At 40.8% G+C, this 16,015-nt stretch overlaps 2 protein-coding genes across 3 annotated transcripts in view; one reads left to right on the top strand and one right to left on the bottom strand.

Annotated features, from left to right (window-relative positions):
* Window positions 1-182: 182 nt before the first annotated feature.
* Window positions 183-13,291, bottom strand: Stt3A (catalytic subunit 3A of the oligosaccharyltransferase complex). Of its 2 annotated transcripts, XM_028303154.1 has the most exons (14): window positions 13,060-13,258; window positions 12,710-12,877; window positions 12,171-12,331; window positions 11,610-11,807; window positions 10,594-10,785; window positions 9,795-9,948; window positions 9,239-9,316; window positions 8,555-8,715; window positions 7,615-7,779; window positions 6,891-6,956; window positions 6,109-6,231; window positions 4,781-5,000; window positions 3,172-3,360; window positions 183-1,529 (listed from the first exon to the last, which is right to left on the bottom strand). In XM_028303154.1, the coding sequence occupies exons 1-14, from the start codon at window positions 13,160-13,162 to the stop codon at window positions 1,384-1,386; spliced, it is 2,124 nt and encodes a 707-aa protein (XP_028158955.1). In that variant the 5' UTR covers window positions 13,163-13,258; the 3' UTR covers window positions 183-1,383. The 2 variants fall into 2 exon arrangements, with proteins under 2 accessions (XP_028158955.1, XP_028158954.1); XM_028303153.1 differs by lacking the exon at window positions 6,109-6,231 and having other exon boundaries at window positions 1,384-1,529; window positions 6,768-6,956; window positions 13,060-13,291.
* Window positions 13,292-13,462: 171 nt separating this feature from the next.
* LOC114351821 (anoctamin-1) overlaps window positions 13,463-16,015 on the top strand; it is a 30,299-nt gene continuing 27,746 nt past the window's right edge. Inside the window, exon 1 of the mRNA XM_028303157.1 lies at window positions 13,463-13,977. Coding sequence (XP_028158958.1) covers window positions 13,747-13,977 — 231 coding nt within the window. The 5' untranslated portion in view covers window positions 13,463-13,746. The remainder of the gene's footprint in view (window positions 13,978-16,015) is intronic.

A 16,015-nucleotide genomic window follows, 5' to 3' on the forward strand; every position in this document is an offset into this window, starting at 1 on the left:
AAATAAACATCTGTTAATGTCATGCTATTAAACTACAAGAACGGTTTCGTGAAAGGTTGTGAATTATTTGTGCGATTATATCTAGTTCATTCATAATGAATGTATGACAAATAAACTGCGCCTTCTAGTGCAGGCTTAATGCTCTCTAATAATAGTGTCCACTACTACAATATAATTTAGAAAAATTATACAATATGGTGAAACTAACTGACATGTTTCAGTCTATTTTTCACTAAATGCACCACTTATAAGTATGACAGTTCGGTAATCAGGCATTTGATAAAAGTAAATTGGTTATTCTTTGAAGATTGCACATAATATTTTGTATTCAACACACACAACTTATGTCATACTTTGTGACTTCAATCACATATCAACTTTAACACTCAACTTTTGTCCTTAGTTTATCACTGTAAAATCAAGTGTCCAAAATCCGTTAGGAAATTGATGGAACAATATTATATTACGTTCTGATTTCCTCAAATATGTACAAAACCCATTTGCATTTTTGTTTAGTGCTACACTCGGCGTATTACATTGCAATTAACATTGGGTGCACAACTTTTCATTCGTTATTGAGCTAATAAGAGACGTGTTTGCATGATGCTTTGTATGTATTAAAGGCAATCGGAACGGTAACTGAACGCGAAGGCTTCCGTGCACCGAGCGTCATTTGTTAACATAACTTATCCTAGCGATTGTTGCGTATTTGTGTCTTCTATTATTAACAGTGCCAGAGCTACTAGCATGAACTTTACGGTAGAATTCTATTAACGAGAAGTGCACGTATAACTTGTCTAAACTATGTCGTGCTCAAAGAATTCAATAAATAATAATTAACACTAAATAGCCCGGAAAGATAAACACTGCCTTGCTCTCGGAGTAACCCAATAGCTCCGATAGTAAGTGCAAACCGATAGCACTTCAACAAAAAAAAAAAAAAAAAACTATGTCGTGCTGTTCATGTTAGTCTGCTCCTAGATAAAGTACCTAACATTAGTGACAGCTTTAATTCTGAAACTGTTCTTTTTCCTTAGTTACTTCGCACAGCAAAGCAATCGCAAAGTCGTAACTGTCACGAATGTTACTACATTAAGGCCGAGTTGCACCACCTAACTTTAAACTTTAACCGTAACCATACGATAACTGGTGTTTTCTGTATGGAGCTGGACTTATTTTTGACGTTTGTTAAAGTTGAAGTAAGGTGGTGCAACCCAGCCTATTTTTTTCGGGTCTACATTGTGTTAGTAATCGCAATCAACCGCTCAGACTTATCAGATCGGCAATAATCGTCAGGTACTGCTCGACGACGTCATTCCGGAACGCGTGCAGGTCGTCGAGCGTGGCCCGTATAGCGCGGTGCAGGAAAGCGCGCGCGTCGGCTCACACGCCGCGGTTGGGCAGCGGCTTGACCTTGTAGATGCGCACCAGCCAGTGCTCGGTGGTGTAGGCTTCCTCTAATACGTCGAGGTTGAAGTCCTTGTTGCCGATTTCGGCGCTGCGCACGCGGTCGAAGCCTGGCGGGCGGCCTGCGAGAAAAGATGAAATTAGATAAAGCCTGGTCCGTGAGCACGTAGAATCCCGTCCAATGACCCCAAGCTACTCATCCTTATCGCTCGCGCGTAATGAGGATCAGTACTGTTGTAGAAAATTCAATAAAACTAGTATCTACGTTAATCTTTAAGACATAAGAAAGATATATCTTTTTGAATTATCCAAATCGGACCATTACTTACGAAGATATTAAGTAATAAACATAGGCCGTTTTTGCCGCTAAAAGTCAACGTACGCAAGGCCGCGTGACGTCATTATATCCGAATCGAGCGCAGCCGGCGTACTAATGGGATGGAAAATATTTTTTTCCGGCTAAACTATCAGTTTTAGAAAAAAACTTTTCATAACATTAATTCTTCAAAATAAAGTAACCTATCGACCAGTAATTTTTAAAAATAAAAATTGTGAAAAATAAGTATTGCTATGTCCAAAAACCACATTTTCATAGGATTCGATGCAATGCGGAGACGCGGTTGGGGTGAGTGTAACTTAATGATTGTTTGTATTGAGTACACTTTATTTGAATAAATCGCCAAATATACCACCGCGGAGACCCCAATCGCGTCTCTGCGTGCCATTGAATCGTATGAGCGTATGGATTTTTTGCGTTATTTTTCACAATTTCCATTTTTAAAAATTACCTATCGATAGCTTACTTTATTCTGATGAATAAATGTCATTACAAGTTTTTCTCTAAAACTGATAATTTGGCTAGAAAAAAATATTTTCTATCCACGCAGTACGCCGGCAGCGTTCGGATCGGATATAATGACGTCATCGTCCCCGCGCCGGGCGGTCAGTGAACTTTTTTAGTAATTTGGCCATAACTTCGTCAATTTTTGTCGTAGAACAAAAATTTTTGCACTGTGTATTAAGGATTTCTTAGCCCTATAAATCTACATTCACAGCTAAAAATCGAAATGATCCTCATTATATTGCTGTCGTGACTGTGCGACGCGCGCCCGCAGTGAGTGTGCGAGACGGGATTCTACGTGCTCACGGACCAGGCTTTAGAGTAAATTAGAAAGTATGTGTTACTAGCTTTTGCCCGCGGCTTCACCCTTTCATAATATTAGTAGGATGTTATGATTAAGATTGTGTATAGAAAGTCCCTTAGTTATGTGGCTTGTATTTTTTTGTCCAAGTATTTTTACTGTAAATATATTTTCTATGTCGCCTATACACTGTAACTGTACAGCCAGCGCGGCGTGAAAATAGTTCGTGACACCTAAAATACCCAATAAGTTCGTGACACGTCTTTCGCTCGTCACAAACGATGTTTTCTCAATGAAGCAGCAAATCGAACACACAGCGTTGAATAGAGCTCTGTGATTGGTTCGTGTGTGACCCTGAGCGTCCACGCGCACTGTGATACTCATAGTAATGTTTGTGAATACGTATTTTTGCCGTTTTGCTCTTCCAAATTCCGTCGCGAATTAATAGAGTTCCTTCCATCAATTTAATTGCTGCGTGATACTGACCGCCCTCGGTGTAGACGAGCCCGAACTTGTAGTAGCTCATCTTGTACATTAGGCAGTTGAGCAGCGTGGGCGAGCCGTCGGCGTCTGCGCGGAACTCATGGTGAGCACACTGTATTACTGCTCGAGTGATACTGACCGCCCTCGGTGTAGACGAGCCCGAACTTGTAGTAGCTCATCTTGTACATTAGGCAGTTGAGCAGCGTGGGCGAGCCGTCGGCGTCGACGCGGAATTCGCCGGCTCCCGTATAGTAGTCGGCTTCGCGGATGTGCGCGCCACGTTCCGTGCTGCCGCCGATGCGCACCATCCATAGGAATTTGTTGATGTCTGCGAAGAAGTGAGGTGGAATTGACGCAGTGTCTCAAAGCATCTTGGGAACCTGGCGGACGTCGCTTGGTCCCCCTGGAAGTCTCTTTGAAGTAAGTCTAACCAGGGTTCGAAAGGATAATTATCATGATAATTATCAATACTATAATATAATTATCGTGATAATAACAGATGGATAATTATCGGTTGATAATAACAAAAAAATGCGCTCGTGAAAATGAACTGAATTCGAAGTTTTCGAACGTGTATTTCCGCACTTGCGTCTAGTGGTAGGCGTTAATCAACATAGACATTTATAAAACCTATCTATTAAGCTCCAAAATGATCACTAGTTATCTAGCGTCAAAATATTTATCTATTTTCCAAGCTTTAAGCGACTAGCGATGAATAGCTTGACAACAATCAGCAACCAAAAACATAAAGTAACATTTCTTATAAAACAATATGACAAATGTATCTTATATTGTTGATGATTATCTGATAATTATCCGATAATTATCATGAAGCGTAATTATCTTGATAATTTCAAACCCTAAGTCTAACACTAAGTCAAACTGACCTAAAAAATCTGGCTTGCGCTCCTAGGTCAGAAGCTGAATATGACTTGCCCCCCTAGTCCCGAAGCCGGGTAAGCCCATGCTAAAGCATTTGTCACATTAGAAGCGGTCTGAGTGTCACTTTGACCCTGACCGCAGATCGCATCTAGTGTGACCGATCCTTAAACCCTACCCGAGATTTATCAACAATTTCTGCTTAGGGTCTACGCTAAATGTGGCTAAATCTCGAGCGGGTGCCCACACGTGTCTGTATCGAAGAATAATATGAACAGCGTTATGTGACGAACAGGTGAGACGGGTTTCTAAACGCATAACGTCAGCTTATACTAGCTAACTAACGGCGGGCGCAAGCACAAGTTTTAGCGTAAAAGATGACATCTGCGGTCATCAACAATGTACACTAGAGGCATAAACTAGGGATGTTATGGATATGTAGTTTCGGTTAAGGATACGGTTACGGATATAGGAATATTATTATACCGGTTTCGGTTACGGATATTTTTTTATTTCGCATATCCGAAAGTTTCGGTTACGGTTACGGATATCTGTACTTTAGAATGCAATTTGCAATAGTTGTCCAACACGGTTCATTCAATAAAAAGTAATAAAAAAATAAAAATTGATACTAAATGGCACTATAAAGGTAAATCAGGCTGTTATGCCTTTATATTAATGCTATACAAAAAACAATTTTTAAACTGCCTACATCAGAAATTATCCGAAACTTTTGAATCGGTTACGGTTTCAGACGTTTTTTTATATCCATAACATCCCTGGCATAAACTATATAAAAATAAATAAACTATAAACAATAACCAAAATAAACCGAAAGTTTCAAATATTATTAGTAGCAGTCTACTCACCATCCGACGAGTACCCGACCAAGCCTCCGAATATAACCAGCACGTAATCCACGTCCAGTTCCTGCATGATCTCGTAAGCCTTTTCTTCGGTCGACGCCATGGCCTGCCCCACGCGGGAGATATGTGTATTGTTCCACGTGTTGTTGTCCACTATCACTGTTCGGTTCGCCATCGCTGTTATTTGGTACCCGTAGTCCCACCATGACATCACTTTTGAGTTCTGAAATAATGGGAGGTATATGAGATGTGTGTAAGTTGGGAGTATATACAAGCGATTTTACACTGTGTGTGGTGTGCCTCACCTATGAATAAAACTCAGAGAGAGCTCAACTGCCTAATCACCAAACCAGGCATTAAAAATCTATAGTTGTGTCAGCAATATCGATAATTCTATTGATAGTAGACAAGCCAAGCTAGAATGCGCGTTAAGATCATAATCGTGGTATTTATATCGATTTTAAACAATAAAAATGTGTCTTGTTATAATACAGCACATTACAGATAAGGACCTAAATAGAATCGATAAAATCTATTGAATATTATATCGTTGAGCGCATCCTAGATAATAAGTAATCGAGTGGCATCTCTAGGGTGAAATTCGAACAACTTTTGTCTTCTCTGAACTTTGAATTAATGACGTCCACAGCTGAATTTGGCTGAGACGTCTTCTCACCTCGGGCGTGTTCATTTTGAGCCAAGTATAAGCCTCGCGGAAGTCATCAAAGATAATCCTTGCTCCGTCGTGCGCGCGCGCCGATAACACTATGGAAGGCGACGAGTACGCCTCTGACGTCATCCACGTGCAGTGGAACACGTATGACGTCAGCAGACAGCCCAGCACCGGCATCTCTGTCTAGTGAGAAGTCCAGTCTTACCTCAGGCGTCTTGAGCCAAGTATACTCCGTCGACGTCACTCACGGGCATGTAGATCCTGGCTACGAGACGTGGGAATAGTCCCGTTATCCAGCTATATCTGTAGTGTGAAATCCAAACGCTGTTCTTACCTCAGGCGTGTTCATCTTGAGCCAAGTATAAGCCTCGCGGAAGTCGTCGAAGATAATCCTTGCTCCGTCGTGCGCGCGCGCCGATAACACTATGGAAGGCGACGAGTACGCCTCTGACGTCACCCACGTGCAGTGAACCACGTATGACGTCAGCAGACAGCCCAGCACCGGCATCTCACCCAGTGAGAAGTCCAGTCTTACCTCAAGCGTCTTGAGCCAATTATACGCCGTCGACGTCATTCATGGGCATGTAGATCCTGGCTACGAGACGTGGGAATATTCCCGTGTCAAACTACATCGTGTGAAATCAAAACAGTATCTCACCTCGGGCGTGTTCATCTTGAGCCAAGTGTAAGCCTCGCGGAAGTCGTCGAATATAATCCTTGCTCCGTCGTGCGCGCGCGCCGACAGCACTATGGAAGGCGAGGAGTACGCCTCTGACGTCACCCACGTGCAGTGGAACACGTATGACGTCAGCAGGCTGCCTCGCCGGCATTTGTCTATAGTGTGAAGTCTAAACAGTCTTACCTCAGGCGTCTTGAGCCAAGTATACTCCGTCGACGTCACTCACGGGCATGTAGATCCTGGCTACGAGACGTGGGAATAGTCCCGTTATCCAGCTATATCTGTAGTGTGAAATCCAAACGCTGTTCTTACCTCAGGCGTGTTCATCTTGAGCCAAGTATAAGCCTCGCGGAAGTCGTCGAAGATAATCCTTGCTCCGTCGTGCGCGCGCGCCTATAACACTATGGAAGGCGACGAGTACGCCTGACGTCACCCACGTGCAGTGAACCACGTATGACGTCAGCAGACAGCCCAGCACCGGCATCTCACCCAGTGAGAAGTCCAGTCTTACCTCAAGCGTCTTGAGCCAATTATACGCCGTCGACGTCACTCACAGGCATGTAGATCCTGGCTACGAGATGTGGGAATATTCCCGTGTCAAACTACATCTGTAGTGTGAAATCAAGACAGTATCTCACCTCGGGCGTGTTCATCTTGAGCCAAGTGTAAGCCTCGCGGAAGTCGTCGAATATAATCCGAGCTCCGTCGTGCGCGCGCGCCGATAACACAATAGACGGCGACGAGTACGCCTCTGACGTCACCCACGTGCAGTGGAACACGTATGACGTCAGCAGACAGCCGAGTACGCATACGAATACTGCGCCAACCTGGAGATGAAAAGTTGACGCTGTATTTTGAACCTTGTTTAGTTACTCAAACGGCTCAAGATAGCATTTTGGCACCATTATCCCAACTAATATTATAAATGCGAAAGTAACTCTCTGTCTGTCTGTCTGTCTGTTACGCTTTCCCGCTTAAACCTCGCAACCGATTTTGATGAAATTTGGCATAGAGATAGTTTGAGTCCCGGGAAAGAACATAGGATAGTTTTTATCCCGGTTTTTGAAACAGGGACGCGCGCGATAAAGTTTTTCTGTGACAGACAAAATTCCACGCGGGCGAAGCCGCGGGCGGAAAGCTAGTACTTGATAAGCTTTACAATCGAATTGGTTATTTGTTACCATTTGCGAATGCTTGGAATCAAAGCACAAGTTTTCACATTATTCTAGTAAATCTCAATTATGTAAAATCTATGTGTCACTCACATTTTAATATCAAGTCATGAAAAGTCATAACAACAAATGTTGTGTTCCGGCAGTTAGAGGTAAGATAGCTAGTTCCTCCGTGGTCGAGGATTCCGGGTGAAGCTCGCTTCCACCTTCGGCCTGATCATCACTTACCATCAGGTGAGATACAGGCCAAGAGCTTCCTCGTTGTGGATAAAAAAAATAAAAAGTAAATCATATTTAAAAGTGGAAAAATTACCTCAGACCTGAAGACCAAGTTATTTTCGTGCTTCTTTTTTTTCTCATGTTTCTCCACTTTAGGCTCAATGTCCTTAACGTGTAAACTGAGCAGGCTCGATGCGGCGACCCCTGACACGATGCACATCACTGGAGCTAGTACCAGCATAAGACGGACCATCACACCCTGTGTGGGACAAGCGGAGAAGGGTCTGAATATTTTGGTGATAGTTTAATGTTTGTAGTTTGGTTTTTGTGGATGTCAGCGATCAAAGTGTATAGGATCACGGCGCGGAAACATCGGAATGATATCACTCGACGTGTCTCTACGCGCTCCAGCTTTGTTTGTCATCATGTAAAATATTTAGTTGGGGAACGGGACTAAAAAACGTACTGTAAATGTTTTGCGACTATAAAATATTTTGAGGAAGTGTTATTTATCCCAAAAAGCTAGCAGCGATGCTAGCTTTTTGACACGCTACATTTTTAAGACGTGGATTCTATTCGAGAACGTTCTTCTTACTCCGCCCTTCGTTGGTTCTCAGTCAGGTATGGCTAGAGACCATAGGCACATAAACTCGCTACATTCTTGGACTATGCATACTTTACAAAGTAGGCCTTTCCACTTGGAGGATCGACGGTTAAGGTCGCGGGAAGCACCTGGATGTGGCCCTTTGATTGAACGATACTTTATCACAAAAATTTACAATAGGCACCCATGTGTAAACTAAGTATATTGGCCAAAACTGTGTGTACCTATTATTAGCATGCATACATACTAAACTTCTATAAGTAATATTTTCATGTTATTACTTTGTAGTATGTAATTTTGTTGGTATGCCTCAATAATAAATAAATGTGTGTTAAGGCCACGATTTGATTTGCTTAGTTTTTACCAACAAACCAAATGGAAATGTAATTAACCCTGTAAGTCAATGTCTAGAACTCTAGATAATACTCACAGCAAAGTAGATGCTAAGCACTCCATACAGGATGATGAAGATGTTGGCATCAGTTAGCTTGCTGAAGCAGAAGTACAGTCCGGCGGGAAACAGGAACACCAGCACCTGCAGGTCGAAGTAGAACGACGACCACGACGTCGGCTGATGCTCAGAGACGGATGCTGGAAACAAAGTTTTCGACATGAGAATATAAAGGTACTAGCTTTCCGCCCCCGGCTTCGCCCGCGTGGAATTTTGGGTCACAGAAAAACTTTATCGCGCGCGTACTTGTTTCAAAAACCAGGATAAAAACTATCCTATGTCCTTTCCCGGGACTCAAACTATCTCTATGCCAAATTTCATCAAAATTGGTTCAGTGGTTTAGGCGTGAAAGCAGGACAGACAGACAGTTTCGCATTTATAATATTAAGTATTAAGCATAGCACCGCGTCAAATGCGACTTCACAATAAGATGGGAAAACATAGCATAGATTAAGTTTTTTTTTTAATTTGAGGCCGCGTAGATGCGGAATAGAAACCGCGCTTCAATAAAGCAGTACTAAACAGTTGTAGGTGTTACAAGAAATCGACGCTGTACTGTTAGTAATCTTAAGTTTATGTCCAAGCTCAGAAAACGGCATAAGTGGGTCCTATGACTAATCTTTGTCGATGAAATATAGCAAAAGCACATTATGGTTAACTTACCAATAATAGGAATGTGGTTCTTAGCGTATGACGGGTCCAGCAGAGAGTAGAAACGTCCAGTCCATGGTGAGATTTTTCCTGTAAAATAATTTTAAGTAATGGATGAAATGTACTATTGACCAGCCTTAAAGATCAGTTTTAAGCTTCAACCACACCAACGCGTGCACATCGCCATCGCCGGCGCGATCTAAGGTCAATGACAGGTCGCACGATCCATGACAGTCCACGCGACCTATCAATTCCTTATGATATATGGTGTGGTTGAAACTTTAAATAAAAACAGTTATAGTCTGGTCGCCGAGCACGTAGAATTTTGTCCAATGACCCCAACCTACCAATCCTTATCGCTCGCGCGTAATTATATTGCTGTCGCGACTGTGCGAAAGGCGTCCGCGAGCGATAAAGATGGGTAGCTTGGGCTTGGGGTCATTGGACAAAATGCTACGTGCTCGGAGACCGGGCTTTACAAGAAAGTCAAGAGGACATTGGAATTTGGATTGGAGTTCGTTGGAAAATGACACCTATCACTTCGACGTAAGGTCCTCGCTATACACACCGGTGATGGTGAGCACGGCGGCGGCGGTGCCGAGCGTTGCCAGTAGCGTGGTCAGAAGCGCCTTGAAGAGTAGCTCGAAGTTGGCGGGAGACAGGCGCGCGCGAAGGTATTGGGCGAACGCGTATAGCTGGCAGAGACCGAATGTTCCTAGCGCCTAGGAAAGAAAGAGAAATGTTAGTAATCTGGCATAGACTAAATGTGCCCAGCACCTTGGAAATAAACAAATATTTTAGTAATCTGGCACTGACTGAATGTGCCCAGCGTCTAGGAAAAGAAAGAGGTGTTAGGCAAAAACAAAACGTTTCTACAGGCGCTGTCGACGCGCACTTAATTAGTGCCAGCTGCACGTTTCAGTCGCGGTAATGGCTTGTAACCCTATGTAGAATTGAGTGCGAAAAACATCGCTTATACGGCGCGTTTCATGTGCATGAAACAGCAAGTTTTCATAAAAGTAAAATGTTGTTTGAATGTGTTCGAAAGAGCAAAAACCGAACAAGTTCTAAAAACTAATCGGCGTGAAGCTTTCGTAATATTCTATGATAGCTGTACGCCTGCTATGCTACTGAAATAACAAAACAGAAAAATATGCAGCTATCAATTTTAGTCAAAAAATCTAATACGCGGACATCAAGCCGTATAAGCAATATAAGGGGTATTGCATAAACAAAACAGTGGCTTGACGCACACGTATATTCATAGAAACAGTGTATGCCAAATTCTCCATTTGCCTCTAGAGTACATTAAAGATGGTCATGTTTTTTATGAAGATCTAAATACTTGATGATGAGATGACACTTACCAGCATATGCTCCGAACTCTGTACCGGCTGGAAGCCGACAAAGGAGATCTGCATGGACAGTATAGTGCCCACACAGTACAGCGTGCTGTATGCTACATACACTCGGGATGAGAATCGACCGAGCAGCATCAAAGCCAGCACGTGAAGAGGAATCAGGTTGATGAGGAACACGTAGCCTCCCCATGACGACACCTGGGTAGAAATGTCAAGTTGTATGTTATGTTTTTGCCTAAACGATGGACAGACGATATCCGGCAGCAGGCTGGAGTGAACTGGATGCGTGTGGCCAGGAACCCAAAGGCTGACATAGATAGATGTTATGTTTTTGCAGCAAAAAAATATGATTGGGATTTAAATAAAAAGAAAAACAGTTTATAAACAAGTGTGGAGTTTTTTTTGTGGAGTAATTATAATAACACTAATATGGGGAAGATACTAATTTCTGTTCTATTACTACACACTGACATTTATTTATTTATTTCCAAGTAATAAAATAAATTATTAGTTACCTGAATATTATTTTACGCGACTTTATTCGTTAATCGTGTCTGAAGGCGGCAGTTATTTACTATCATTGAGGCAATATTTGAAGTAGGGTCGTTTGAAGTGCGACGATTCAATAAACTTGTTATTTATCAACTCTCGATATTAATTAAGTGAATAATTTCATGACCATTTATTTTAACGTTTCTGCTAGCACAAGAGTACAACTAAGACAATAGCAAGAAAAAGTCTGTTCGAAAGAGCAAAAACCAAAGTAGTTCCATGAACTAGTTGGCGTGAAGCTTTCGTGATTTTGATCTATGATTGTTATCCATACAAAATCTGGCATTGCCATTTGTACTCGCTGGCGCATCTGCATTCGTCATTCGTACATCTTTCATCTTCGAATCGGTACCAAAAAAAAGTACCGCCCCGGGTGCCAACCCATGCTACACCAGCACTGCTTGTAAATAACATCAACATAAATTGTAAATTACAACATATTGAGTTATAATAAGAAAAGTAACACTCACCATGTAGAAATAAGCGAGCGCTGTCATCGTGGCCCACAGTATGGTACCAGTATTGACGGCTTTCACCCAGAAGTAGTACGTGAGCAGCATGCAGAAGATGGCTATGCCCTCGTTATCGTAGCTGCCGGCCACTGAGCGGCTGATGTAGCCCGGCACGATGGCGATCATCGCAGCGGCGACCAGGCCTGCGCCTTCATCCTAATGGTAATACGGTTGTTACATTCATTTGAAGTTTATTTTTTGTAAAAGTTACCAACTGAGACTGGACTGGTAGTCTCCACTTTTCTAGACTGAAGAGACCTAGTGAAAATATATGCAGTGAAAGAATAAGAGATGACTCACTGGACTTAAAGAACGCCTCAAAAAGTATTCTGTTACAAATTCATTATCATCATTTCAGCCATAGGACGTCCACTGCTGAACATTGGCCTCCCCCAATGCTTTCCATGTTGATCGATTGGTAGTGGCCTACGTCCAGCGCTTCCCTACCTTAAGGTGGACATCCCACGCTGCGTGTTACAAATTACTAATACTAAAAAAAGTGATAAAACATGACAAAACCTTGAGCTCCTTCGTCAGCAAGTAAGTGACGATGGTTGTGAGTGAGGAGAAGAAAGGTGCAAGGAAGACACACACATTCCGGATGTCTATGGTGATATTGAGGAACTGCATGACATTGTATAGCGTTGCCGATGTCACCATCAGGCCCGGGTATATCGTGCCTGTTGAAATATGCATGAATAAGTGCTGGGGACTATTAGTGGACTGGATTTATCATTGATTAATTTATTACTTGGCCTTTTTTTTCTAACTGAATAAATAAACTAGTCTGCTCAAAGCTCTACCTGTTTCAATTTACAAAAGTACCAATATAAATAATAAAATATTTTTTCAAATAGTCATTTGTAGACTGTAGTGGTTAAATAGCTTTAAACTTCCAGATATCTTTCTTCAAAACAATAAATATGTTATGAAATATTAGGTAACTGTAGGAGAATGCCAAAAGGTTCATCTTAAGTACTGTGTACAGCAATTTTTAGGCACTTACGCATTAAGGTTTTTAATAACTAAATGTATATTCGTCACAAATTCATACTAACCACCAATGATACGGCCTAGAGGGTACCATGCCCGGTCATCAAACCAGTTGTGGAAATTGTAGAAACCTTCTTCAGTCAGGTACCGGGTTGTCCGGTAGTTGAAGTACGGATCGAACTCGTGAATCACGCTCTCGAATCGCAGCACGGAAAACAACCGGGTCGCAAACGCTAATAATAAAACACATTTTACACGTTACACTAAAAACATTGACAATACACAACAAAATCTAGATTATTTTGGTCTTAAAAGTAATATCAATAAACCTAACCACCCACTTTTAGGGCCACGTAATTGATTTGTTTATCTACTCTAGCGGTAGCTCAAAGTGAAAACAACGTGAATTTCTTACACAAAATCGCTGCCATCGACAAAACAGCCAATTTTATAAATGTTAGCTGTTTGTCAGACGTAAGCTGCGGCAGCTTCGCCTTGCTCTGCACTTCCACGGTCATTTTGAATTTAATTCACAGTCCTGCTGAAAATTACATAGAAAGTAATAAATAAAACGAAATTGGAGAAATAAACGCCGGCAACCTATCCGTTTTTCAGCCACCGACGCAAATTGACAGCTCATAAGCGGCGTGGCAAAAATTGTTGCCAGTATGAACAATATTTTTGTGGTAAATAGTAGAAAAACGTGTAAATAGTAGAAAAAATTCAAATGGGCAATTATGTCTCGTAACAAGAGAGAATAGTGAACAAAACAGGAACACAACTTTTGACGTTTCATTGACATTTGCTTCCCCCCAGCCCCTTCACTTCACTCCCCTTTGGTCTCTCTCCCTTCATCTCTTCATTCGCGCATTCATCACGTTAGAATTTATTTTTATCGAGGGTATTTTGATAACAATAATCACATTCATTTCATAGTATTCCACGTTAACTTCCCTGTAACATGATATAATTTTAAATATTTGCGCGTGGGACTGTCAAAGTTACCGGATGAATCTGGTGCGAGGTTGTGACTCAGAAGAAGGATTTTGAAGACTACAGTGCATTTTAGTGTTACGGAAATTACATCTGGTTGTTGTATGTGATGTCCGACGGAGATCCATCGCTTGAAGAGGACGTTCCCAAGCCTCTGTTGGTAAATGTGGAGGAGAATGTGTTTACCCCGAAGATAACTACCCCTATTTACGCGGGCGGTGTAAAATTACATCACAAGAGATCTGACGCAGGCGAGACGGAGTCTTTCCTGACTGAAGCCCAGCGCAATGACCTCGCCTTCCAGCAACTCTTCCAAAGTGGAGATGACGAATTTCACGAGGTAAATAAATATAAACTTTTTATCACCTCAAACTTTCTCTTTTAAAAACATTACAAAATGTGTATTAATTCGGACTTATGTAGCAAAGTTTTATTTTATTATTAATATGGCCATTGACATGTGCCTTTATCAGTCGATGGATTAAATTATAATATACCTAATTCTTATAAGAATTGTAACCGAGTTTATTATACTTTTTGTCTTATCTCTGGAAGTATAAAATAAAGCTTCATATCATAATTAATTATTTATTACTTTGCACAAATTGGCTCGCTTTCAAATAATATAATGAATTACTTTAAGGGTAGTCCCCACTTTTTTCTTTTTATAGATCTTATTTAATTCTTATAGCATTACTTCATACATACTTAGCAATCACTATATCACATAGATCCTATATTTAACAGACCACACACTGTTCTGTTCCTTATTTACTGTATCCTTTTACACTAACATATTATGTCCTGTGGTGTACAGCATAGTGTTTTGTATGGGAGGGAACCATAGGGTGCCATTAATGCTTGTGGGAATGCTCATTGGATTGAGTGAATAAACTGCTTGGTGTTATTGAGGATCTATCACATACATCCTGCTTCTTGTTTTAGATTTCCCATTTATTCTAGGGTTTTGGGTTTGGGATTATTTACTATAGTATTATTATTATAAAAACTTTCTAGATATTCTAATGAATTTTAAAGCATCAGTGTTTTCTAGTAATGGTCAGTTACAGTGTTCATAATTATTTATTTATTTAGGAAAGTAATAAATGAACAATTTTATTTAAAAACCTCAAGTCAAGTTTATTTTTTTTTATACTTTTTGGATAAGTGCTAAAAAATGAATTTAAAAAAAAAACTATATTATTTTTCTAATTTAATGTGGCAGTGCTGACCTTATCTTACTTTTTGTGTAAATTGATGGATGAAATTGCTGCAACTTAGTGCACTGATGATGCTGAATCATTATTTATTAAACCACATAAACTCCAATGTAAATAATAGTTAAATGTTTTTTTACCTTATTGGGTTTATTATTAACTATGTCTTCATGACAATTTTACAGTGTAAATCTTCTCATGAATAGAATTGGATCTAAATAATTTAAATACATACATAGTTTGAATCTAAATCCATACTTGAATTTTAATTCAGATTGAGATTTATCAGCTTGGTTTCATCTAACGAACGTAAAACGGCGTCAACACGATACGTAAAAATCCTGTAATGTTTTAAAGGCGATATACACACGCTCGACTTAAAAGCGCAGATAATTTTGTGATATTTTGCAGCCCCCAAATTATACACTTCTTGAATAAAAGTACACTTTCCGCGAACACACACAAGATTGCACACAAAATTTTTGCGCGGAGTATTTTTAATAGTTTAACTTTCGCGCGAAGCTTTTCGTGCTTATAAATGCAGACAAGACGACCATCACAGAGCTAAAAAATACCAACCGAATTGAATCTCCTCCTTTTTAAACTCGGTTAAAAAGTCAAATAACACTGTAACTAAAGTTCGGCGTGTTTCTTTGGTAAAGTCTAGAAATTGCGCGCATCGATGAAATATGCATCTTGTACCCGACACTATTCGAACATAATTAATTTTTCAGTACTTTGTTGCTATTTACGCCTGCTTGGTGATCGCACAGCATAGTGGCGTGTGAATATGCTCACACAGGTGTATAAGTTATTCGATAATCGCCTGTTTTGTAATTAATTAATTGATTGATAGATATGTGTGTTGTTGTCACGCAATCCCCTATGGTGTCTGCCTAATTAAAGGTAACTACCATGGACCCTGACGAGTAATTCTAACTACCGACTAGCTAACAGACAGTAATGGTAGCATTTTAGTTATTTTGCCTAAATTGTAAAGTACCCCTTAGTCTTGCATTCGCGTACTCTTAACTAGGAGCATTACTGCTTTAGCTGTTATTTACTGCCTCGCTTCAGCTGCATTGTATGTTCGTTAGAAGATGGAACGTATCGCAATTCTTCCCATAACTGCAATGTTAATTGAATCCAGGAAATCTTGGC

The sequence above is a fragment of the Ostrinia furnacalis genome, unplaced genomic scaffold, assembly GCF_004193835.3.
Source record: "Ostrinia furnacalis isolate ACB-3 unplaced genomic scaffold, ASM419383v2 OfSCF1198, whole genome shotgun sequence".
Lineage (NCBI taxonomy): Eukaryota > Metazoa > Arthropoda > Insecta > Lepidoptera > Crambidae > Ostrinia > Ostrinia furnacalis.

Bases quoted from the DNA above. Each gene is read 5' to 3' on its own strand.
- Stt3A (XM_028303154.1), bottom strand. From the start codon at position 13,162: ATGACCGTGGAAGTGCAGAGCAAGGCGAAGCTGCCGCAGCTTACGTCT. The intron at 12,878-13,059 runs GTAAGAAATTCA...TTTTATTATTAG, and splicing joins GTCGATGGCAGCGATTTTGT to CGTTTGCGACCCGGTTGTTT. The intron at 10,786-11,609 runs GTGAGTGTTACT...ATTTCTACCCAG, and splicing joins CGCTCGCTTATTTCTACATG to GTGTCGTCATGGGGAGGCTA.